Source organism: Salmo trutta, chromosome 33 (assembly GCF_901001165.1).
Source record: "Salmo trutta chromosome 33, fSalTru1.1, whole genome shotgun sequence".
In the NCBI taxonomy this organism is placed as follows: domain Eukaryota; kingdom Metazoa; phylum Chordata; class Actinopteri; order Salmoniformes; family Salmonidae; genus Salmo; species Salmo trutta.
In genome coordinates, this window is record NC_042989.1 from 44354735 (window position 1) to 44382540 (window position 27806).

Sequence of the window (27806 nt, forward strand, 5' to 3'; positions counted from 1 at the left end):
AGACCCCACCCTAACCTACACCACCCCACCCTAACCTACACCACCCCACCCTAACCTACAGCACCCCACCCTAACCTACAGCACCCCACCCTAACCTACACCACCCCACCCTAACCTACAGCACCCCAACATACCAGACCCCCACACCACCCTAACCTACACCACCCCACCCTAACCTACACCACCCTACACCACACCACCCTACCCTAAAGCACCCTAACCTACACCACCCCACCCTAACATACACCACCCTAACATACACCACCCTAACCTACACCACCCCACCCTAACCTACACCACCCCACCCTACCCCACCCTAACCTACCCCACCCTAACCTACCCCACCCTAACCTACACCACCCCACCCTAACCTACACCACCCCACCATAACAGACCCCACCCTAACCTACACCACCCCACCCTACACCACCCCACCATAACCTACACCACCCCACCCTAACCTACACCACCCTAACCTACACCACCCCACCCTAACCTACACCACCCCACCCTAACCTACACCACCCCACCCTAACCTACAGCACCCCACCCTAACCTACACCACCCCACCCTAACCTACAGCATCCCACCATACCAGACCCCCACACCACCCTAACCTACACCATCCCACCTTACACCACCCCACCTTACACCACCCTAACTTACACCACCCTAACCTACACCACCCTACCCTAACCTATACCACCCAACCTACACCACCCCACCCTAACATACACCACCCTAACCTACAGCACCCCACCCTAACCTACACCACCCCACCCTAACCTACAGCACCCCACCCTAACCTACACCACCCCACCCTAACCTACACCACCCCACCCTAACCTACAGCACCCCACCCTAACCTATACCACCCCACCCTAACCTACATCACCCCACCCCACCCTAACCTACACCCCCCCACCCTAACCTACAGCACCCCACCATACCAGACCCCCACACCACCCTAACCTACACCACCCCACCCTACACCACCCTAACCTACACCACCCTACACCACCCTACCCTAACCTATACCACCCTAACCTACACCACCCCACCCTAACATACACCACCCTAACCTACACCACCCCACCCTAACCTACCCCACCCTACCCCACCCTAACCTACACCACCCCACCCTAACCTACCCAACCCTAACCTACCCCACCCCACCCTAACCTACCCCACCCCACCCTAACCTACCCCACCCTACACCACCCTACACCACCCTAACCTACACCACCCCACCATACCAGACCCCCACACCACCCTAACTCTGGCAAGTTTTTAAGCAACTGAGGAATCATTGTTGTAAAACAAATCAGAAAGGCTGAATCTGATTATTATGTAACCTGTCTTTCAGATTGTAATGAGAACCCAGCTAAATATCAGAAAACTGTCAAATCCCTTAAGGTTTCTACTTCCTCTTCTCTGCCACAACAAATTAATTCAGACACTGGCCTCATAACGGAAAGCAAATGCCATCATTGATTCATTTAATCACCATTTTATCTCTTTGTAATAACTTCTAAGCCTATTCACTATGATACAGGACTGGATGCTGATAGGGGCAAACTGGCTGAATGATCAGAGAAATGAATAGTCAAAGCTTTTCTTATAGGCTACGTACAGAAAAACAAGTCCTGGATGCTTTGTTAGCTATAGACAACAAGAAATCCACAGGGGCCGACCAATTGGATCCCGGTCTGCTTAAAGTGTGCAGCGCCCATCATTGTTGACTCAATAACCCACATTTGTATATTAAACATTGTTATCAGGAAATATTCCATAAGTATGTAAATCGTCTCTTGCGCTGTTTCTCCATAAGGGGGTTAGTAGTGACGTTAATCACTATCACCCCATTTCAAGGCTTCCTGGTCTAGCTAAGACTCTAGAAATCCTTGGTAAATGTACAACTTTGTTCTTTTTAAATCAGAGAAATGTATTTTGAATGTAAACCAATCAGGGTTTTGGCTTGGGCATCCAATCAGGGTTTAGGCTTGGACATCCAATCAGGGTTTAGGCTTGGACATCCAATCAGGGTTTAGTCCTGGGCAGAGCACTATGACAGCTACCACTTTAGTTGGTAATGATCTTGTCAATGCTCTAAAAATTGAAATGTTCTGCTTTGCTTGTGGACCTGTCCAAAGCTTTTGATACTGTTCACCATGCTATTTTATTGACGAAGTCGTCCTCGATAAGCCTGAGCTCTGACGGAACTCTGGCCAGCGTGATTGATTGGGATTAAGTCTGAATTTCTTGAAGGAAATAAAGGTGTGGATTTTGGGACGTGATCTCTTCATTATTTACAGTGCATTCGGAAAGTATTCAGAGCCCTTGACTTTTTCCATATTTTGTAACGTTACAGCCTTATTCTGAAATTGATTAATTTGTTTTTTTCACTCATCAATCTACACACAATACCCCATAACGACAAAGCAAAAACAGTTTTTTCAGAAATGTTTGCAAAAGCAACTCCTGCGTTTTCTTGGCTGTACGCTTAGGGTCGTTGTCCTGTTGGAAGGTGAACCTTCGCCCCAGTCTGAGGTCCTGAGCGCTCTGGAGCAGGTTTTCATCAAGGATCTCTCTGTACTTTACTCCGTTTATCTTTTCCTTGATCATGACTAGTGTCCCGGTCCCTGCTGCTGAAAAACATCCCCACAGCATGATGCTGCCACCAACATGCTTCACCTTAGGGATGGAGCCAGGTTTCCTCCAGACGGAACGCTTGGCATTCAGGACATCACTACACACTAGAGCTGGGACACCACTACACACTAGAGCTGGGACACCACTAGAGCTGGGACACCACTAGAGCTGGGACACCACTAGAGCTGGGACACCACTACACACTAGAGCTGGGACCCCACTACACACTAGAGCTGGGACACCACTAGAGCTGGGACACCACTACACACTAGAGCTGGGACACCACTACACACTAGAGCTGGGACACCACTAGAGCTGGGACATCACTAGAGCTGGGACACCACTACACACTAGAGCTGGGACACCACTAGAGCTGGGACATCACTAGAGCTGGGACACCACTACACACTAGAGCTGGGACACCACTAGAGCTGGGACATCACTAGAGCTGGGACACCACTACACACTAGAGCTGGGACACCACTAGAGCTGGGACACCACTAGAGCTGGGACACCACTAGAGCTGGGACACCACTACACACTAGAGCTGGGACACCACTAGAGCTGGGACACCACTAGAGCTGGGACACCACTACACACTAGAGGTGGAGCTAGAGAAATGTGAAGTTTTAAATGAAACACGTTTGCTAATCAAATCAAATGTTATTGGTCACATACACATGGTTAGCAGACGTCTGCTAATATGTTTGACAATGGGACAACTGATGGCTACAGCCATCAGACTAGTAGTTTAAAGGACTTATTTTTTTAAACGGTGGCACAAATGAACATTCTAAATGTATAGTTCTGTTTACTGTTAGCAATTATTATTATATTTACAATCAATTATTAATTCAGACAATTGATCACTATATATCCCCCAGTTCTCACACACACACACACACACACTCTTCAGAGAGGAAGTCACACACAGATCATTATCGTATTCAGTAAATTCATGGCCATATGGATTTCTTTACATATCGCCCTTCTCTACGCGCGTTGAATATTGACATTCAAAAGAGGTTAATGTATCTTCAACATGGCAACCAGACTTCCTGAGGTAATTTGCCACAGCAGTGAAAGTGCAACAGAACAGACCGCTCAGGTACAGGTGTTATCCAAGTGTTGGTCAGATGTTGGAAACAATAACCGTGGTAACCACTCACCTCTCGTCGCCGTGACGCCCAGCAGCTCTGTTTGATCTTCCAGACGACTGCCGCCACCAGGAGGAGGGAAAGGAAGCAGCTGGGAGGAAACAGGAAGAGGAGGAGTTAGAGACAGGAAGAGGAGGCGTTAGAGACAGGAAGAGGAGGCGTTAGAGACAGGAAGAGGAGGCGTTAGAGACAGGAAGAGGAGGCGTTAGAGACAGGAAGAGGAGGCGTTAGAGACAGGAAGAGGAGGCGTTAGAGACAGGAAAAAGATGGAAGTAGACAGGAAGAGAAGGGGTTAGAGACAGGAAGCAGCTGGGAGAGGAGGAGTTAGAGACAGGCCTCTTTACTGGTCTCTCATTCCTCTCCTACTCCCTCTGGGAATCCCTAAGACAGGGGTCAGCCCCAGCTCCCTCTGGGAATCAGGGGTCAGCCCCAGCTCCCTCTGGGAATCAGGGGTCAGCCCCAGGTCCCTCTGGGAATCAGGGGTCAGCCCCAGGTCCCTCTGGGAATCCCTAAGACAGGGGTCAGCCCCAGCTCCCTCTGGGAATCCCTAAGACAGGGGTCAGCCCCAGGTCCCTCTGGGAATCAGGGGTCAGCCCCAGCTCCCTCTGGGAATCAGGGGTCAGCCCCAGGTCCCTCTGGGAATCAGGGGTCAGCCCCAGGTCCCTCTGGGAATCAGGGGTCAGCCCCAGCTCCCTCTGGGAATCAGGGGTCAGCCCCAGGTCCCTCTGGGAATCAGGGGTCAGCCCCAGGTCCCTCTGGGAATCAGGGGTCAGCCCCAGGTCCCTCTGGGAATCAGGGGTCAGCCCCAGGTCCCTCTGGGAATCCCTAAGACAGGGGTCAGCCACAGCTCCCTCTGTGAATCTCTAAGACAGGGGTCAGCCCCGGGTGATTTTATTTGAACCCCCAAAGGTTACAAAAAAATAAGAAACGGTTGGGGGGGGGGGGATTTTTGTAAAAAAGAAAATCGAGAATGAATCTAAAAATGAGTTTTATTTAGGAAATCTGTCCATCAAGTATTCCCACAAATAAAAAATGAACATACAGTGCCATCAGAAAGTATTCATACCCTTGACTTATTCCACATGAACCTTTATTTAACTAGGCAAGGCAGTTAAGAATAAATTCTTATTCACAATGACGGCCTACCCCGGCCAAACCCGGATGACACTAGGCCAATTGTACGCCACCCTCGGGACTCCCAATCACGGCCGGTTGTGATACAGCCTGGATTCGAACCAGGGTGTCTGTAGTGACACCTCAAGCACTGAGATGCAGTGCCTTAGACCGATGTGCCAGGTCTCTAAGAGCTGTGAGTGTTTCTGGGTAAGTCTCTAAGAGCTGTGAGTGTTTCTGGATCAGTCTCTAAGAGCTGTGAGTGTTTCTAGGTAAGTCTCTAAGAGCTGTGAGTGTTTCTGGATCAGGCTCTAAGAGCTGTGAGTGTTTCTGGGTAAGTCTCTAAGAGCTGTGAGTGTTTCTGGGTAAGTCTCTAAGAGCTGTGAGTGTTTCTGGGTAAGTCTCTAAGAGCTGTGAGTGTTTCTGGATCAGTCTCTAAGAGCTGTGAGTGTTTCTGGGTAAGGCTCTAAGAGCTGTGAGTGTTTCTGGGTAAGGCTCTAAGAGCTGTGAGTGTTTCTGGGTAAGTCTCTAAGAGCTGTGAGTGTTTCTGGATCAGTCTCTAAGAGCTGTGAGTGTTTCTGGGTCAGGCTCTAAGAGCTGTGAGTCTTTCTGGATCAGTCTCTAAGAGCTGTGAGTGTTTCTGGATCAGTCTCTAAGAGCTGTGAGTGTTTCTGGGTAAGGCTCTAAGAGCTGTGAGTGTTTCTGGATCAGTCTCTAAGAGCTGTGAGTGTTTCTGGGTCAGGCTCTAAGAGCTGTGAGTGTTTCTGGATCAGTCTCTAAGAGCTGTGAGTGTTTCTGGATCAGTCTCTAAGAGCTGTGAGTGTTTCTGGATCAGTCTCTAAGAGCTGTGAGTGTTTCTGGGTCAGGCTCTAAGAGCTGTGAGTGTTTCTGGGTAAGTCTCTAAGAGCTGTGAGTGTTTCTGGGTCAGGCTCTAAGAGCTGTGAGTGTTTCTGGGTCAGGCTCTAAGAGCTGTGAGTGTTTCTGGGTCAGTCTCTAAGAGCTGTGAGTGTTTCTGGGTCAGTCTCTAAGAGCTGTGAGTGTTTCTGGGTAAGTCTCTAAGAGCTGTGAGTGTTTCTGGGTGAGGCTCTAAGAGCTGTGAGTGTTTCTGGGTCAGTCTCTAAGAGCTGTGAGTGTTTCTGGGTAAGTCTCTAAGAGCTGTGAGTGTTTCTGGGTCAGTCTCTAAGAGCTGTGAGTGTTTCTGGGTCAGTCTCTAAGAGCTGTGAGTGTTTCTGGGTCAGTCTCTAAGAGCTGTGAGTGTTTCTGGGTCAGTCTCTAAGAGCTGTGAGTGTTTCTGGTTCAGTCTCTAAGAGCTGTGAGTGTTTCTGGGTCAGGCTCTAAGAGCTGTGAGTGTTTCTGGGTCAGGCTCTAAGAGCTGTGAGTGTTTCTGGGTCAGGCTCTAAGAGCTGTGAGTGTTTCTGGGTCAGTCTCTAAGAGCTGTGAGTGTTTCTGGGTCAGTCTCTAAGAGCTGTGAGTGTTTCTGGGTCAGGCTCTAAGAGCTGTGAGTGTTTCTGGGTCAGGCTCTAAGAGCTGTGAGTGTTTCTGGGTAAGTCTCTAAGAGCTGTGAGTGTTTCTGGGTCAGTCTCTAAGAGCTGTGAGTGTTTCTGGGTCAGTCTCTAAGAGCTGTGAGTGTTTCTGGGTCAGTCTCTAAGAGCTGTGAGTGTTTCTGGGTCAGTCTCTAAGAGCTGTGAGTGTTTCTGGGTCAGTCTCTAAGAGCTGTGAGTGTTTCTGGGTAAGTCTCTAAGAGCTGTGAGTGTTTCTGGGTCAGTCTCTAAGAGCTGTGAGTGTTTCTGGGTCAGTCTCTAAGAGCTGTGAGTGTTTCTGGGTCAGTCTCTAAGAGCTGTGAGTGTTTCTGGGTCAGTCTCTAAGAGCTGTGAGTGTTTCTGGGTCAGTCTCTAAGAGCTGTGAGTGTTTCTGGGTCAGTCTCTAAGAGCGTTCCACACCTGGATTGAGCAACATTTGCCCTTTTATTATTTTCAGTATTCTTCAGCTCAGTCAAATCGGTTGTTGATCATTGCTAGACAACCATTTTCAGGTTTTGCCATAAATTATCAACTAGATTTAAGTCAAAACTGTAACTCGGTCCCTTAGGAACATTCACTCTCTTCTTGGTAAACAACTCCAGTGTAGATTTGGCCTTGTGTGAAAGGTGAATTCATCCCCCAGTGGCTGGTGGAGAGCAGACTGAACCAGGTTTACCTCTAGGATTGTTCCTGTGCTTAACTCCATTCCGTTTATTTTTTATCCTGAAAAACTCCCAAGTCATTAACGATTACAAGCATACCCATAACATGATGCAGCCACCGCTACGCTTGAAAATATGGAGAGTGGTACTCAGTAATGTGTTGTATTTGATTTGCCGCAAACATAACACTTTGTATTCAGGACAAAAAGTGAATTACTTTGCCACAATTTTTGCCTTGTTGCAAACTGTATGCATGTTTTGGAATATTATTTTTCTGTACAGGACTCCTTTTAACTCTGTCATTTAGGTTAGTATGTGTTTTTTACCCATCTACCAACAGGTGCCCTTCTTTGCGAGGCATTGGAAAACCTCCCTGGTCTTTGTGGTTGAAACTGTGTTTGAAATTCACTGCTCAACTGAGGGACCTTACAGATAATTGTATGTGTGGGCTACAGAGATGAGGTAGTCACTCAAAATTCAATGCAACTTCTTAAGTGACTTGTTAAGCAAATATTTATTCCTTTCAGCTTTTGATTGAAACACATCCTTTCAGTTTGTTGTGTGTAGGCCAGTCTGAAGGCCAGTCTGAAGGCCAGTCTGAAGGCCAGTCTGAAGGCCAGTCTGAAGGCCAGTCTGAATGTATGTGATCGTGTCTTAACGTAATCAAGGTATGAAATATCAAATACAAACTATTTTGGGCTCAGTTGTGGTCAGTTTACAGGTGAATCTATTGGCCAACTCCTACCCTAGATAACATTATCTCACCTCTACCCCTCCTATTACAGGTGAGAAAGAGGAGGAATGTAGAGGAGGAGGAGGAGAGGAAGATGAGAGGGGGAGAGAACCTTTCTTCACTCAAACCCCACTGATCCTGGTCATCTATAATTAACTAGACGCAGAGAGGCGCTGCACAGAACTAGCCAATCCCAGTCCAGAACCCACACAGAATCTAAAGCCTATCAACCAATCAGATCTTCTGAGCTGCTGCTGGGAAACAGCCTCTCCCCACGCTGATGACCTCACCAAAAGGTCAGAGAGAGAGCGAGGGAGAGAGAGAGAGAGAGAGGGAGAGAGGGAGAAAGAGATATGGTGAGAGAGAGGGAGAGGGAGAGAGGGATATGGTGAGAGGGAGAGAGAGAGAGGGACAGATATGGTGAGAGAGAGAAGGAGCGAGAGAGAGAGGGAGAGAGAGATATGGTGAGAGAGAGGGAGAGGGAGAGGGAGAGAGGGATATGGTGAGAGGGAGAGATATGGTGAGAGGGAGAGAGAGAGAGGGAGAGAGAGAGGGAGTGATGGATATGGTGAGAGAGAGAGAGGGAGAGAGGGAGAGATATGGTGAGAGGGAAAGAGAGAGAGGGAGAGAGAGAGAGAGGGAGAGAGAGAGGGAGAGAGATATGGTGAGAGAGAGAGAGAGGGAGAGATATGGTGTGAGAGAGAGAGAGAGAGGGAGAGATATGGTGTGAGAGAGAGAGAGAGGGAGAGATATGGTGAGAGAGAGAGAGAGAGAGAGAGGGAGAGATATGGTGAGAGAGAGAGAGAGAGAGAGAGGGAGAGATATGGTGAGAGAGAGAGAGGGAGAGAGGGAGAGATATGGTGAGAGAGAGGGAGAGAGAGAGGGAGATATATGGTGAGAGAGAGAGAGAGAGAGGGAGAGATATGGTGAGAGAGAGAGAGAGAGAGGGAGAGATATGGTGAGAGAGAGAGAGGGAGAGAGAGGGAGAGATATGGTGAGAGAGAGAGAGGGAGAGAGGGAGAGATATGGTGAGAGAGAGAGAGAGCGAGAGGGAGAGATATGGTGAGAGAGAGAGGGAGAGATATGGTGAGAGGGGACACTCTTTTCATGCTATGTCGCCTGCTAGTTAGTGTAGGAGAACTACTGTAATAGATGAACGGGGCTAGTTAGTGTAGGAGGACTACTGTTATAGATGAATGGGGCTAGTTAGTGCAGGAGGACTACTGTTATAGATGAATGGGGCTAGTTACTGTAGGAGGACTACTGTAACAGATGAACGGGGCTAGTTAGTGTAGGAGGACTACTGTAACAGATAAACGGGGCTAGTTAGTGTAGGAGGACTACTGTTATAGATGAACGGGGCTAGTTAGTGTAGGAGGACTGCTGTAATAGATGAACGGGGCTAGTTAGTGTAGGAGGACTGCTGTAACAGATGAACGGGGCTAGTTAGTGTAGGGGGACTGCTGTAACAGATGAACGGGGCTAGTTAGTGTAGGGGGACTACTGTAACAGATGAACGGGGCTAGTTAGTGTAGTAGCCCTAGTGTAATAGATGAACGGGGCTAGTTAGTGTAGGGGGACTACTGTAACAGATGAACGGGGCTAGTTAGTGTAGTAGCCCTAGTGTAATAGATGAACGGGGCTAGTTAGTGTAGTAGCCCTAGTGTAATAGATGAACGGGGCTAGTTAGTGTAGTAGCCCTAGTGTAATAGATGAACGGGGCTAGTTAGTGTAGGAGGACTACTGTAATAGATGAACGGGGCTAGTTAGTGTAGTAGCCCTAGTGTAATAGATGAACGGGGCTAGTTAGTGTAGGAGGACTACTGTAATAGATGAACGGGGCTAGTTAGTGTAGTAGCCCTAGTGTAATAGATGAACGGGGCTAGTTAGTGTAGGAAGACTACTGTAATAGATGAACGGGGCTAGTTAGTGTAGTAGCCCTAGTGTAATAGATGAACAGGGCTAGTTAGTGTAGTAGCCCTAGTGTAATAGATGAACGGGGCTAGTTAGTGTAGTAGCCCTAGTGTAATAGATGAACGGGGCTAGTTAGTGTAGTAGCCCTAGTGTAATAGATGAACGGGGCTAGTTAGTGTAGTAGCCCTAGTGTAATAGATGAACGGGGCTAGTTAGTGTAGGAGGACTACTGTAATAGATGAACGGGGCTAGTTAGTGTAGTAGCCCTAGTGTAATAGATGAACGGGGCTAGTTAGTGTAGTAGCCCTAGTGTAATAGATGAACGGGGCTAGTTAGTGTAGTAGCCCTAGTGTAATAGATGAACAGGGCTAGTTAGTGTAGGAGGACTACTGTAATAGATGAACGGGGCTAGTTAGTGTAGTAGCCCTAGTGTAATAGATGAACGGGGCTAGTTAGTGTAGTAGCCCTAGTGTAATAGATGAACGGGGCTAGTTAGTGTAGTAGCCCTAGTGTAATAGATGAACGGGGCTAGTTAGTGTAGTAGCCCTAGTGTAATAGATGAACGGGGCTAGTTAGTGTAGTAGCCCTAGTGTAATAGATGAACGGGGCTAGTTAGTGTAGTAGCCCTAGTGTAATAGATGAACGGGGCTAGTTAGTGTAGTAGCCCTAGTGTAATAGATGAACGGGGCTAGTTAGTGTAGTAGCCCTAGTGTAATAGATGAACGGGGCTGCCAACTGAGCCAGAAATTCACATTCAAATAGTTGCCACTAAAAAGGCCAACATTAGAATAATATTCCAAAGTATTTAGCATGGATGTATTTAGATAATGTGAAAGGTTATATGCGTATTGGCTACAGCCTCGTGTCCACACCGATGCTGACATGAGGGAGGTGCCAGAACATGTACCCGAACTTAAGTCTGTCAAATATAACGTAGGATATTTAACATGAACTTGTTAAAGGCCAACTACGCCACTTTTCAACCTTTCTCCAGCGCCACACATATGTGAAAACAGCACGTTTGTATGATCTGTAGTTACAAGATGTGTAGGTCCTAAACAATGCTCCTCTGAGACATCACAGGGTCAGATTAAAAGTCAGAAAAAAACAGGGGCTTTTCTGCAACTAGTTTCTCGTCAGAGGGAGGGTATTTTCTTCCAGCTCACGTCACAGCGAATCTCATAGTGTTTGAAAATCTCTTTTGATGATGTCATCGGGATTAACTTTTTTGACTTTATATTTTTCTCAAAAACAACGTATAAATGTGCCGTTTTCACACACACACACACATATATATATATATACACACACAGGTATTGTGCTGGAGATAACGATGATTAAAAGTGGTGGAATGTCCCTTTTAAGACTGGATTCTGTCGACGTGGGCTACTCATTCAGGGGAAAATGGATTCTGTCGACGTGGGCTACTCGTTCAGGGGAAAATGGATTCTGTCGACGTGGGCTACTCGTTCAGGGGAAAATGGATTCTGTGGACGTGGGCTACTCGTTCAGGGGAAAATGGATTCTGTCGACGTGGGCTACTCGTTCAGGGGAAAATGGATTCTGTGGACGTGGGCTACTCGTTCAGGGGAAAATGGATTCTGTGGACGTGGGCTACTCGTTCAGGGGAAAATGGATTCTGTTGACGTGGGCTACTCGTTCAGGGGAAAATGGATTCTGTGGACGTGGGCTACTCGTTCAGGGGAAAATGGATTCTGTGGACGTGGGCTACTCGTTCAGGGGAAAATGGATTCTGTGGACGTGGGCTACTCGTTCAGGGGAAAATGGATTCTGTGGACGTAGGCTACTCGTTCAGGGGAAAATGGATTCTGTGGACGTGGGCTACCTGTTCAGGGGAAAATGGATTCTGTCGACGTAGGCTACTCGTTCAGGGCAAAACGGTCAGAAGAGCTGTGAGAAAGGCCAGCGGGTGTTGCACATCCCCACCTTGCAATCTGGCAGCATTCGAAACCTGGGCATTCTACTTCCTATAGGCCTAATGATAAATGTCTTACCTTGCTGCGAAGTAGCGTAGCGACAATATGATCATAGAAACGTTGAGGGAATTATTTTAAACACTTCCTCAACACTTCCTCAACACATCCTCAACACTTCCTCAACACTTCCTCAACACTTCCTCAACACTTCCTCAACACTTCCTCAACACTTCCTCAACACATCCTCAACACTTCCTCAACACTTCCTCAACACATCCTCAACACATCCTCAACACTTCCTCAACACTTCCTCAACACATCCTCAACACTTCCTCAACACTTCCTCAACACTTCCTCAACACTTCCTCAACACTTCCTCAACACTTCCTCAATACTTCCTCAACACTTCCTCAACACTTCCTCAACACTTCCTTATGTGCCATTGAAACAAGCATTTCTCTTCTGCCCTCAACTTTTCCTTCAGCAGCCAAAGGCCCGGTCCTTGTCATATTAGCAACCCGTGCTAGTTGTTGCATCTTTCTAATTGTTTAACGGATAGTTATTTGCATCTCTGTCATATTTAACATCTGCCGTGTTGCTGTGCTCATTAGAACAGTGTTTTCCCACTCCTTTCATTTTGGAACATTCGCTCGTATTGACATGTGCATTGTTGCGCTAATAATGTGAAGAAATAATAGTTTATCAACATGAATAATTCTGGTCTGGTCCATGATTGGTCCATCACTGGTCCATGACTGGTCCATCACTGGTCCATCACTGGTCCATGATTGGTCCATCACTGGTGGTCCACCACTGGTCCATCACTGGTCCATCACTGGTCCATGACTGGTCCATGACTGGTCCATCACTGGTGGTCCATCACTGGTGGTCCATCACTGGTCCATGACTGGTCCATCACTGGTCCATCACTGGTCCATCACTGGTCCATGACTGGTCCATGACTGGTCCATGACTGGTGGTCCATCACTGGTCCATCACTGGTCCATCACTGGTCCATGACTGGTCCATCACTGGTCCATGACTGGTCCATGATTGGTCCATCACTGGTGGTCCATCACTGGTCCACCACTGGTCCATGATTGGTCCATCACTGGTCCATCACTGGTCCATGACTGGTCCATGATTGGTCCATGATTGGTCCATCACTGGTGGTCCATCACTGGTGGTCCATCACTGGTCCATCACTGGTCCATGATTGGTCCATGATTGGTCCATCACTGGTGGTCCATCACTGGTGGTCCATCACTGGTCCATCACTGGTCCATGATTGGTCCATCACTGGTGGTCCATCACTGGTGGTCCATCACTGGTGGTCCATCACTCCTGTTGTGTTCATAGGCAAGCTCCGAATTGAATTCACATTTAAGCAACAGTACTTAACTCTTCCGAGTCGCCCAGGTATAAAGTGCTCTTAAGACACAAACACACAGTTAAACACTGTCTCTCTAGCATACGTGTGACACCCAGAGAGCCACAAACCCTCTGTATTGCTGTCCCACTCTGCTGTTGGTCTGTTCTGAAACAGATAACACATTACAGCAATATTACATTCCTACACTCTACCAACAACCCACGATGACGTTCCAGAGTTTGGCTATCCATCAACATCGCCGTGGCTACACACAGTGTGGTGTTGGGCTGTAGGTATCCACAGTGACAGAGAGAGTAAGAGGAGAAGGATGAGGAAGAGGAGGTTGGAAGAAATGAGGAGGAAGAGGTGGCGCTCACCTGAAGAATGTGACGAAGAACTGCACCAGATCCATGAAGTTACTGTGCTGAGAGAAGGCAATCTGAGGAGAGAGAGAGAGAGACAGACATGTTAAGACACAGACAGAAAGGTAATCTGAGAGGAGAGACAAGTAAACAGACAGGTTAACAGACAGACAGGTTAACACAGAGAGAAAGAGACAGACAGGCAGACATGTTAACAGACAGAAAGACAGACAGGCAGACAGACAGGTTAACAGAGATGGGTTAAGAGACAGACAGAAAGAAAGACAGACAGGCAGACAGACAGGTTAACAGAGATGGGTTAAGAGACAGACAGAGAGAAAGACAGGCAGGCAGACAGGTTAACAGAGATGTTTTAAGAGACAGACAGAGAGAAAGACAGACAGGTTAACAGAGATGGGTTAAGAGACAGACAGAGAGAAAGACAGACAGGCAGGTTAACAGAGATGGGTTAAGAGACAGACAGAGAGAAAGACATGTAATTACTCTGCCATTTTGAGAGTCATACCCCGTCCGTCTTTCCTAAATCAGTCTATATAACACAATGTCAGTGTTAGAATCTTAATATCACAAACACAACTGGAGTCAGAACCAGTTTTAGGAGGGCATGTCATTTCTGGAATGGTTTTTCTCCCGCTGCCCATCATTTTCCCGACAGTAGGACCTGCTCCACTCCTTCTCCCAAAGTAGTTGATGGTGCCGTGCCCAGTTGATAATCACTATAAATATACCAAAACTCATTTCACACATATAACAGATGACATAAATGAAGTAAAAGTATGATGGGGCGGTAGGGAGAGAATGGGTGAGTTGATGAGCAACGAGAAGCCAACGATGTAGAATTCTGGTCATCACCAATTGTGAATGAAGAACAGGGCCATTCAATTGAATTGATCTATTCTAACCTCTAAATGATATGTACCCTATATCAATCCACTAAAACCCAAGCAATGAATTGTGACGTCTCTGACGATCATTCTTCTGATTCTGAGTCTCAGCCAGAACCGACACCTTCAAGGCTTAAGCACAAAAATAGCCAGAACGACGCGCACTGAGCAGGTGCCCGCTGCCACCACCAAATGAAACGGGGGGATGGGACGGGAGTATACTGGAGGGGACGGGACGGGAGGGGACCGTTCGGATAGAACAAGGCGGTGACAATGCTACGGGCTGATTATCACACTACAGACCCGGGTTCGATCCCTGCCGGCAGTGACCGGGAAACCCGTGACGCGGGTGGTGGGTGGGCCGGGCGCCTGGAAGCTGACTTCGGTCGCCAGCTTGACGTTGTTTCCTCCGAGACGTTGGTGCGGCTGGCTTCCTGGTTTAGCGAGCAGTGTGTCAAGAAACAGCGTGGCTTGGCAGGGTCGTGTTCTGGAGGACTCATGGCTCTAGACCTTCGCCTCTCCGAGTCCGTAGGGGAGTTGCAGCGATGGGACAAGACTAACTACCAATTGGATATCTCGAAATTGTGGAGAAAAGGGATAATACCGTAATTTCCGGACTATTAAGCGCACCTGAATATAAGCCGCACCCACTGAATTTTTAAAAAAATATTATTTTGAACATAAATAAGCCGCACATGTCTATAAGCCGCAGGTGCCTACCGGTACATTGAAACAAATGAACTTTACACAGGCTTTAACGAAACACGGCTTGTAACAAAAATAAAAAATTAGCAGTAAGCTTTAGTTGTCTTTTTGCACTGAGTCAATTCCTCACGCTGCTGTTTCCAACGTCTTATCATCGACTCATTAAGACCAAGCTCCCGTGCAGCAGCTCTATTTCCTTTTCCAACAGCCAGATCAATCGCCTTCAACTTGAAAGCTGCATCATATGCATTTCTCCGTGTCTTTGCCATGATGAGGGTGACAAAATGACTACCGTAATCAGAATGATGGGAAGTTTGAGAGCGCTCGATTTAATCTAAACAGTAAACAAAAAAGTTGTTTGACCATAACCCGTTCAGCAATTTCATTGGTCTAATGAAAGCTTCATGCCGCCAAAAAACTGAGCACGTCACAGAATGTTTTTTTGCAGAAAAAAATTTTGAAAGCGGGAAAAATCCATATATTTGCCGCGTCATTGATTAAGCTGCGAGGTTCAAAGCCTGGGAAAAAAGTTGCGGTTTATAGTCCGGAATTTACGGTAAGTATAAAATATATAAAAATAATAAAATGAGCAACTCACTCAGCAGCTTCCGTTCCTCTGGCTATTTAATAACATGACATATTGTATTCTGTCTCTGCTGTTTATTCAGTTAAGCCTGTACTCCATTGAAATGCCATTATTGCTTTTAATCTGATATTCACTATTTATCAAGTACACTTGGTGCTTATAATGAGGGTTAGGCTACTGATGTTTTCATAATTTGACAGTGCGTCTTGGTGACTGTGCGTCTAGGCTATCCATATTACCAGTTTAATAGCTAGGCTGTCCATATTACCAGTTTAATAGCTAGGCTGTCCATATTACCAGTTTAATAGCTAGGCTGTCCATATTACCAGTTTAATAGCTAGGCTATCCATATTACCAGTTTAATAGCTAGGCTATCCATATTACCAGTTTAATAGCTAGGCTGTCCATATTACCAGTTTAATAGCTAGGCTGTCCATATTACCAGTTTAATAGCTAGGCTGTCCATATTACCAGTTTAATAGCTAGGCTGTCCATATTACCAGTTTAATAGCTAGGCTGTCCACATTACCAGTTTAATAGCTAGGCTATCCATATTACCAGTTTAATAGCTAGGCTATCCATATTACCAGTTTAATAGCTAGGCTATCCATATAACCAGTTTAATAGCTAGGCTATCCATATTACCAGTTTAATAGCTAGGCTATCCACATTACCAATGTAATAGCTAGGCTATCCATATCACCAAACCGTTCAATAGCTAGGCTATCCACATTACCAGTTTAATAGCTAGGCTATCCACATTACCAGTTTAATAGCAAGGCTGTCCATATTACCAGTTTAATAGCTAGGCTGTCCATATTACCAGTTTAATAGCTAGGCTGTCCATATTACCAGTTTAATAGCTAGGCTGTCCATATCACCAGTTTAATAGCTAGGCTGTCCACATTACCAGTTTAATAGCTAGGCTGTCCACATTACCAGTTTAATAGCTAGGCTGTCCACATTACCAGTCTAATAGCTAGGCTGTCCACATTACCAGTTTAATAGCTAGGCTGTCCACATTACAGGAGCTTCAAAACTTTGGAGATAAAAATAGATTGGAAAGTCAAAGACAATGGTTTCCCCTATCCATCTTTGGATATTTTTTCCCTACATGACAAATCCATCTCTAGAACCTGCCATAGCCTAGCTATCGAACGGTTTGGTAACGCTGTAGGAGAGAGGAATAACGCTGTAGGAGAGAGGAATAACGCTGTAGGAGAGAGAGGAATAACGCTGTAGGAGAGAAGAATAACGCTGTAGGAGAGAGGAATAACGCTGTAGGAGAGAGGAATAACGCTGTAGGAGAGAGGAATAACGCTGTAGCAGAGAGGAATAACGCTGTAGGAGAGAGGAATAACGCTGTAGGAGAGAGGAATAACGCTGTAGGAGAGAGGAATAACGCTGTAGGAGAGAGGAATAACGTCGTGGGAGAGAGGAATAACGCTGTAGCAGAGAGGAATAACGCTGTAGGAGAGAGGAATAACGCTGTAGGAGAGAGGAATAACGCTGTAGGAGAGAGGAATAACGCTGTAGGAGAGAGGAATAACGCTGTGGGAGAGAGGAATAACGCTGTAGGAGAGAGGAATAACGCTGTAGGAGAGAGGAATAACGCTGTAGGAGAGAGGAATAACGTCGTGGGAGAGAGGAATAACGCTGTAGGAGAGAGAGGAATAACGCTGTAGGAGAGAGGAATAACGCTGTAGGAGAGAGGAATAACGCTGTAGGAGAGAGGAATAACGCCGTGGGAGAGAGGAATAACGCCGTAGGAGAGAGGAATAACGCTGTAGGAGAGAGGAATAACGCTGTAGGAGAGAGGAATAACGCTGTAGGAGAGAGGAATAACGCTGTAGGAGAGAGAGGAATAACGCTGTAGGAGAGAGGAATAACGCTGTAGGAGAGAGGAATAACGCTGTAGGAGAGAGAGGAATAACGCTGTAGGAGAGAGAGGAATAACGCTGTAGGAGAGAGGAATAACGCTGTAGGAGAGAGAGGAATAACGCTGTAGGAGAGAGGAATAACGCTGTAGGAGAGAGAGGAATAACGCTGTAGGAGAGAGGAATAACGCTGTAGGAGAGAGGAATAACGCTGTGGGAGAGAGGAATAACGCTGTAGGAGAGAGGAATAACGCTGTAGGAGAGAGAGGAATAACGCCGTAGGAGAGAGGAATAACGCTGTAGGAGAGAGAGGAATAACGCCGTAGGAGAGAGGAATAACGCTGTAGGAGAGAGAGGAATAACGCCGTAGGAGAGAGGAATAACGCTGTAGGAGAGAGAGGAATAACGCTGTAGGAGAGAGGAATAACGCTGTAGGAGAGAGAGGAATAACGCTGTAGGAGAGAGAGGAATAATGCTGTAGGAGAGAGAGGAATAACGCTGTAGGAGAGAGGAATAACGCTGTAGGAGAGAGGAATAACGCTGTAGGAGAGAGGAACAACGCTGTAGGAGAGAGGAATAACGCTGTAGGAGAGAGGAATAACGCTGTAGGAGAGAGGAATAACGCTGTAGGAGAGAGAGGAATAATGCTGTAGGAGAGAGAGGAATAACGCTGTAGGAGAGAGAGGAATAACGCTGTGGGAGAGAGAGGAATAACGCTGTAGGAGAGAGGAATAACGCTGTAGGAGAGAGGAACAACGCTGTAGGAGAGAGGAATAACGCTGTAGGAGAGAGGAACAACGCTGTAGGAGAGAGGAATAACGCTCGAGAGAGAGGAATAACGCTGTAGGAGAGAGGAATAACGCTGTAGGAGAGAGGAATAACGCTGTAGGAGAGAGGAATAACGCTGTAGGAGAGAGGAATAACGCTGTAGGAGAGGAATAACGCTGTAGGAGAGAGGAATAACGCTGTAGGAGAGAGGAATAACGCTGTAGGAGAGAGAGGAATAACGCTGTAGGAGAGAGAGGAACAACGCTGTAGGAGAGAGGAATAACGCTGTAGGAGAGAGGAATAACGCTGTAGGAGAGGAATAACGCTGTAGGAGAGAGGAATAACGCTGTAGGAGAGAGAGGAATAACGCTGTAGGAGAGAGAGGAATAACGCTGTAGGAGAGAGGAATAACGCTGTAGGAGAGAGGAATAACGCTGTAGGAGAGAGAGGAATAACGCTGTAGGAGAGAGGAATAACGCTGTGGGAGAGAGGAATAACGCTGTGGGAGAGAGGAATAACGCTGTAGGAGAGAGGAATAACGCTGTAGGAGAGAGGAATAACGCGGTAGGAGAGAGGAATAACGCTGTGGGAGAGAGGAATAACGCTGTAGGAGAGAGGAATAACGCTGTAGGAGAGAGGAATAACGCTGTAGGAGAGAGAGGAATAACGCTGTAGGAGAGAGGAATAACGCCGTAGGAGAGAGGAATAACGCTGTAGGAGAGAGGAATAACGCTGTAGGAGAGAGGAATAACGCTGTGGGAGACACAACGTGAGTAAAAAAACACCCTAAATATGTTTAGAACTACAAATGAGCAAGCTGCAGAGAGTGGCACACAGCGAATAAGAACCAGATATTTGAGGCCATACTCCTCCTTCAGCACTTTATGGACCCCATTGTTAATCCCCGTCATAACAGAGGCATTGTCAGTCCCTATCCCCAGGAGTTTCTCTTTTTTAAAGACAACACTTCTCGAGGAAAGCCACAACAGCACGGGCTATAGATTTGGCATCTCCTCCCTCCAACTCAACAAGCCCCCAGAAATGTTGATACAATTGTCTGCTTGGTGTCACTAAAGTACCTTATCACAACCCTCAGGTACTTAGAAACACCTACATCCGTGGACCCATCGAGGAGGAGGCTGAAACGCTGGTCACCACCATCTGTGACCAACGTTTTCAGAAAGTATGATGCTAGAACACCATTAATCATTTCTGTGCACTTTGTAGTGGGTAGCAGCAGTGGAGTCTGAGAAAGCAGCTCTACATGCTTCTCCAATGTGATCACATGCCAGCATGGAACAGTGTTCAGCAATTAGCTAATGCCATGGTGGCTTCAGCCTTTTTTGCAGAGTCCATTTTTTTTAACCATAAATGGCAGCTTGTTTTGGTGTTATAAGGCTTTGCCTTTTGAGTTGTCATGTGTTTTTTGTTTTTTTACATCACTAAGTTTGGCGTAGAAATCAGCCTTACAATAGAGGCATCTCTACGATCTATCTCTAACGATCATCTCCAATAAACGGCTTCAACCAGCCTTTGAATTCAGGGTTTGATTCCCACTCCTTTCTGTATTTTTGAGTGTACAGTTTAGACTGAGACATGATGAGCTAGCCAGCTAGATGTTTAGCTTACGTCACAGAGAGGCACACACACAGTGGACAAGGTGACTGAGGCTGTGTGAGTCAAATGCAGTGATTTATTTAGACATTTTACATCCCGCCCTGAATGTAAGCCAGGGCGGGGATCAGCCAGCGGCGGCTTCCCGCATGCACAATTCATTTGCAGTCTGGACGCGGAGGGGGTGAACATCTCCTGCTCTGACTGCAGCTGGGAGGGACGGCTGCGCGAGGTCTGGGCCGCCTGTGAGTGCTTTGGGACGGGGGTGGGGCCCACGGCAGCACCCGCTGCTCGTCGAGAAGAGTAAGAACGATACGTGCTTTCACGTCAGTCTCAAAGTCTCCAATAACACCAGAAAGAGTCGCTAGATTTGTCGCTAGTCGATATGTTTGAAAATGTGTCGCTAGAGGAGTCTGAATATTCGCTAAATATAGCGACAAAGTTGCTAAGTTGGCGACATCGAAAAGACCAGGAACCTTCCCACTAGCCATGATTGGCTGAGATAATGTATGGGCTGGACATTCCCGGGAAATGAGTTTGGATTGGTCTGCCATGTAGTACTCTTCTGTTAATAACATGAGCTGGTCAGTATGTGTTGACAGTCCTTTCTACCACACTGTTTTTGACAGATATAACGTTAGCCATCGAGAACTACAAAAGTTCTGCTACTTGTCTCAACATTGATGCCCTGAAAGTAGCAGGCGCTATTGACAGATCAGTTGGAGAAAGTGATGGGCTACTTTCTGCACAGACCAAGGTCAGTGTGAACCAGAGTGACTTGACAACACCGGCCAAACAAGATGCAGCTACAAACAAAACAGAGTTAAATGGTTTCAGTCTGCTGTGAAGCGTTCATCCATGTATAACGGGTAAGAGTCTAGCTACATTTTCCAGATAAGTTTCTAATTTTGTCAGAAAGTCATTTTTATTGAAAGTAAAAGCATACTGCTAGTTAGCTAGTAAATGTTAGCTTGCTGGCTCGCTAGCTAACATTACGTGTATGATCTGTGTAGTAACATTATTTGAATCAGAAGTACATTTGCATTGCTAGTTATAGCCTAATGTTAGCTAGTTAACATTGAACCTAGCTTGTTAGCATTAGATACCTGCAGATTCATACTACAGCTATGACAATGTTTGTATTGGTAGTAGTATGAGTTGGGGTTATGCCGGTTCGTTGTTTAGCCAGCTAGCTACATGTCTAAACAAAAGACTCCACTTCGGGACGGATTATTACATGACCCATCCACTTAGCTAGATGTGATTACAGCCATCTATAGTATTACATCAACATGTCTAGATAATAGAGACCCATCCACTTAGCTAGATGTGATTACAGCCATCTATAGTATTACATCAACATGTCTAGATAATAGAGACCCATCCACTTAGCTAGATGGGGGGTGATTACAGCCATCTATAGTATTACATCAACATGTCTAGATAATAGAGACCCATCCACTTAGCTAGATGTGATTACAGCCATCTATAGTATTACATCAACATGTCTAGATAATAGAGACCCATCCACTTAGCTAGATGTGATTACAGCCATCTATAGTATTACATCAACATGTCTAGATAATAGAGACCCATCCACTTAGCTAGATGTGATTACAGCCATCTATAGTATTACATCAACATGTCTAGATAATAGAGACCCATCCACTTAGCTAGATGTGGCTGGGGGAGATTACAGCATTTATTTCACATGAATTTAGACAAGTGTATCAGGTTAGCATCATCTAATAACGATATCTGGACACTTTCTGTTTTTTGATATTGCATGTATAGCACCACTGTACCGTTTACATCTTCTGTATCCTGCGCATGTGGCGAATAAACGTACATTTTATTTGATATAGCGTGTGTTTACCACATGGCCTCACATGTGAATCCTCAAAGAGATGGGTGGGGCTAAAGCTTCAGAGGGTGTGAACAATGCTGAATGGGTGGAGACAAAGAAGAGCTCTCCAGTAGTTATACCCCCCAAAAAAACATTCAATGGCTATTTTCTCAAAAGTGGGGTTACAGGTTAATCAACTTTCAAAGCAGAATTACTTTCCCATTGTTCCTCAACTGTAGTGTCTGATTATACCATTTTCTAGCTCTGAGTCTCTACTTTTTATCCAATGTAAAAAAAAAAACACCATAACACATTTTTCTACAAAAGCCCGAATCGAGGTCGTCGGTCACATATCGTAGCAAAACAAAATTCCCAAGGCTGGACCTAATATTGTGTATAAGAGGTCAGTCCTACAAGAGGTTTTGTAGTGATTCCGATGTAAAGAATATTTGCTGGTCTGTGGTGTGTAATGAGGAGCACTTTAATGAAATAAGTTTCATGACTGTCCTGCTCGGCACAGGTTACCAATGACCACAATCCTGCAGAGATATTTCATCCCCACCAGAGGAGAAGGGATCTCCAGGGACAGGAAGATGTGGGGGGTTTTATGACCCCTCACACCATTGTAAATCTTAGGCAACAGACTAAAATCCTTTGTCCTCTCATTATGGAGAATCGGCCTCAGAACATTAAAACATGCAATAAATAGACTTTGGGACAAGGGGTTTTGTCAGCCACAATGGTGGTCATGGCGATAGATGGAATATGAAAATGAATGTCATTTTTGTTATGTTATTAAAAGTTAAAGGACAACGTTATAACGACAACATTGTAAATGTAAGAGTTTTCCTAGGATATGCTTGATGTTTATACATTGTACGTTGTGTGGAAAATGTCCAGATCAAAGAGAATGTTTTGGTAAGGATTAAATGCGAAGTTAGTGTCTAAAATTGGATTTGAGTAAAATCCAGACCTCCGGCCTCGTAACTAGTCAAATCCAGAACTCCAGCCTCGTAACTAGTCAAATCCAGACCTTGCCTCGTAACTAGTTAAATCCAGACCTCCAGCCTCGTAACTAGTCAAATCCAGACCTCCAGCCTCGTAACTAGTAAAATCCAGACTTCCAGCCTCGTAACTAGTTAAATCCAGACCTCCGGCCTCGTAACTAGTCAAATCCAGACCTCCAGCCTCGTAACTAGTCAAATCCAGACCTTGCCTCGTAACTAGTCAAATCCAGACCTCCGGCCTCGTAACTAGTAAAATCCAGACCTCCGGCCTCGTAACTAGTTAAATCCAGACCTCCAGCCTCGTAACTAGTAAAATCCAGACCTTGCCTCGTAACTAGTAAAATCCAGACCTCCAGCCTCGTAACTAGTAAAATCCAGACCTCCAGCCTCGTAACTAGTTAAATCCAGACCTCCGGCCTCGTAACTAGTAAAATCCAGACCTTGCCTCGTAACTAGTAAAATCCAGACCTTGCCTCGTAACTAGTTAAATCCAGACCTTGCCTCGTAACTAGTTAAATCCAGACCTTGCCTCGTAACTAGTTAAATCCAGACCTTGCCTCGTAACTAGTTAAATCCAGACCTTGCCTCGTAACTAGTAAAATCCAGACCTTGCCTCGTAACTAGTAAAATCCAGACCTTGCCTCGTAACTTGGTACGCCCAGAGAATTGCCCTAAAGGCAGAAGACGCCCACTTCTGACCCGAGGGTATAAGACATGTGAGTTAAGAATTAACCTCTCAGACTAAGTGACCCTGAGCTGCAGCCAAGGTCTGAGTAGTCAACGAACCCAAAACACAACACAAGGTTAAAGACAAAGAAATCTTTTTTCTACCCATGCTACGGATGAGTAGCTGCGTCTAAGCGGGTGAATTCAAGCCAGACCACCCGGGCTCCACTCTCCATTGAATCGTGGTATCTACACTGTTTCATTCCTACGCTGTGAGCTCTGAGCTACAGGTCTGTCTGTCCTCAGAAGAACCCTTTCAGAACGAGGGCGAGGATTCAGACCACTAAGCCAAAAGGGACACTGACATCGTGAGAACAACCAGAGAGTTGCGTCGGAGAAGTGCGTCATTGAGAAGCCTAAACGACCCACGCGGAGCTTCCCATCTGAGACCTCCAACACGTAATTACATCATTATATTCTGACCCATAAGAGCGGCAGTTCGGGGCAAGGCTAGAGTTAAAATAAGCATAGCTGACGAATGCACCCAAATGTATATTTCTCTCATGCACTTTCTCTGCTTCTCTCTCTTTTAAATCCCCATTTTGGGTAACACGCGCCATAGTGTGTTGGCCCGTTATACTAAGTCCTAATCAATAGCCTAGACTGTGTTTTTGTGTATCTTTTATTATCATTTTAGCTTTCTAGTAAATAAATAATCAACTAAGATTGGTGTGGTACGAACTCATTGATGGGACTCGGGTTTGTGCAGATTCCCGGATTGTGCGATGTTCAGAATGAGACTGTAGAGGAAATTGATTAATTAGCGACTGTTGTAAAATCAATATTCTGATATTCTTTGAGTTAATTTGGGAAATAGAAACTCAATAAAACTAATTTTCCCCATGGTGCCCCCGGTTAATGAGTTAATAATGGCCTGATTCATTTAATCACGTTTTGGGTAACACGCAAATAAACCGTTAATCATTCGATGAGCAGCAGTCGTCACATTAACTAATACAACGTCAAGACATGAAATAAGCTTGCACCCATTTAGAAAATGACAACAAAAATGTTATGTTTGAGAGGGATGAGGCAAAAGGAGTGGCAAATAAGTCTGGCTGCATAACCAATTAGCAACCCTACTGCAAATTGAGAAATTATGTGACAAAACAGAACAAAAATAAACTATACTATGAAACAAGGAAAAAGAATGATAGTAAAATGCTTTGGAGCACATCAAATTAAATTTAGGGAAAAAAGGCAAACTCAGCTCCATCATTCATTCAATCAGATGTTCATTCATCACAAAACCCACTGATATTGCAAACTACTTTAATATGCTTTTCATTGGCAAGATTAGCAAATTTAGGCATGACATGCCAGCAACCAACGCCAGACCGTTAAAATCATAATCTGTCGACCTCTACTACACTGTCTCCACTATACACCACCACTACACACCACCACTATCACCACTACACATCACTATCACCACTACACACCACCACTACTACACACCACTATCACCACTACACACCACCTCTATCCCCACTACACACCACCTCTATCACCACTACACACCACTATACACCACCACTATACACCACCACTACTCACCACTACACACCACCACTATCACCACCACTACACACCACCACTATCACCACTACACACCACCACTATCACCACCACTACACACCACCACTATCACCACCACTACACACCACCACTATCACCACTACACACCACCTCTATCACCACTACACACCACCTCTATCACCACTACACACCACCTCTATCACTACACACCACCACCACCACTACACACCACCCCACTGTCACCACTACACACCACCACTACACACCACCCCACTATCACCACTACACACCACCACTACACACCACCCCACTATCACCACTACACACCACCACTACACACCACCACTATCACCACTACACACCACCACTACACACCACCACTATCACCACTACACACCACCACTACACACCACTATCACCACTACACACCACCTCTATCCCCACTACACACCACTACACACCACCACTACACACCACCACTATCACCACTACACACCACTACACACCACCTCTATCACCACTACACACCACCACTATCACCACTACACATCACCACTACACACCACCACTATCGCCACTACACACCACCACTACACATCACCACTACACACCACCACTATCACCACTACACACCACCACTATCACCACTACACACCACCTCTATCCCCACTACACACCACTACACACCACCTCTATCCCCACTACTCACCACTACACATCACCACTACACACCACCTCTATCACCACTACACACCACCACTATCACCACTACACACCACCACTACTCACCACTATACACCACCACTATCACCACTACACACCACCACTACACACCACCACTATCACCACTATACACCACCACTATCACCACTACACACCACCACTATACACCACCTCTATCACCACTACACACCACCACTATCCCCACTACACACCACCACTATCACCACTATACACCACCTCTATCACCACTACACACCACCACTACACACCACCAATACACACCACCACTATACACCACCTCTATCACCACTACACACCACCACTATCACCACTTCACACCACCACTATCACCACCACCACTATCACCACCCCACTATCACCACTACACACCACCACTATCACCACCACTACACACCACCACTATCACCACTACTACACACCACCACTATCACCACTACACACCACCACTATCACCACTATCACCACCACTACACACCACCACTATCACCACCACTACCACCACCACTACACACCACCACTACACCATCACTATGTCCTATGAGATAGTCAGTCTCCACTCCACCACCATATCCTATGAGATAGTCAGTCTCCACACCACCACCACCACCATGTCCTATGAGATAGTCAGTCTCCACTCCACTATGTCCTATGAGATAGCCAGTCTCCACTCCACCACCATGTCCTCTGAGATAGTCAGTCTCCACCACCACTACCATGTCCTATGAGATAGCCAGTCTCCACTCCACTCATAACACTGTCGCGGATGCTATGCTACAGGACTGATTTACTATGTTCCAGGATTCATCCAATGGCATTGAGGAGTTTACCACCTCAGTCACCGGCTTCATCAATAAGTTCATCGACGACGTTGCCCCCCCCACTGACCATACGTACAATACCAGTCAGAAGTTTGGACACACCTACTCATTCAAGGGTTTCACTTTATTTTCACTATAATAGTGAAGACACTCTTGGCATTCTCTCAACCAGCTTCATGAGGCAGTCACCTGGAATTTATTTCCTTCTTAATGCGTTTGAGCCAATCAGTTGTGTTGTGACAAGTTAGGAGTGGTATACAGAAGATAGCCCTATTTGGTAAAAGATCAAGTCCATATTGTGGCAAAAACATCTCAAATAAGCAAAGAGAAGACATGAAGGTCAGTCAATACGGAAAATGTCAAGAACTTTTAAAGTTTCTTCAAGTGCAGTCGCAAAAACCATCAAGCGCTATGATGAAACTGGCTCTCATGAGGACCGCCACAGGAAAGGAAGACCCAGAGTTACCTCTGCTGCAGAGGAGAAGTTCATTAGAGTTACCAGCCTCAGGGGTGCAATGACAGTGATTAATGGTACATTTTCTGTTTTACAGATGTTAGGCTACCACATGGCCATTCATAAAAAGTGCATTGTGGGCCGACACTATACAGCCCAGGCTACTATTGTACTTTGCAGGGATTTTCTTTGTCTCGCCTAGGGCGGCATATCGGCCAAGACCGGGCCTGATCAGCTTTGATGAGTATATAAATTAAGAATTAAAGATTCTGTATGAAATTATACCATGCCAGGTTGGAGAGGAAGGGCACATTATAGTCCTCAGAGCCAGAACAACCTTGTCCACTAATGTTGAATAATTCATGAAGTCAGACACATACAAGCTGTTTTTAAAAGAACAACCATTTATTTATTTATTTATTTACCAACAGCCAATGAAACAGGCAATGCATAAAAGAAAATCCAAAGTAATTTGTTGACTGAAGTGCCATAGACTACAGTGCTCCTTAAGATCCCGAGTGGCACAGCATCTCAGTGCTAGAGGCATCACTACAGACCCTGGTTCAATCCCGGGCTGTATCACAACGGTCTAAGGCACTGCATCTCAGTGCTAGAGGCATCACTACAGATCCTGGTTCAATCCCGGGCTGTATCACAGCGGTCTAAGGCACTGCATCTCAGTGCTAGAGGCATCACTACAGACCCTGGTTCAATCCCGGGCTGTATCACAACGGTCTAAGGCACTGCATCTCAGTGCTAGAGGCATCACTACAGACCCTGGTTCAATCCCGGGCT

General features: G+C 46.1%; 1 protein-coding gene across 6 annotated transcripts in view; it reads right to left on the reverse strand.

Annotated features, from left to right (window-relative positions):
* Nucleotides 1–27806, reverse strand: part of LOC115173051 (attractin) — a 184580-nt gene that overhangs the window by 12920 nt on the left and 143854 nt on the right. For all 6 annotated transcript variants that reach the window (XM_029731038.1, XM_029731036.1, XM_029731035.1 and 3 more), the window contains 2 exons: nt 13438–13499; nt 3822–3900 (listed from right to left, as the gene is read on the reverse strand). In XM_029731038.1, the coding sequence (XP_029586898.1) occupies nt 3822–3900; nt 13438–13499 (141 nt within the window). The remainder of the gene's footprint in view (nt 1–3821; nt 3901–13437; nt 13500–27806) is intronic.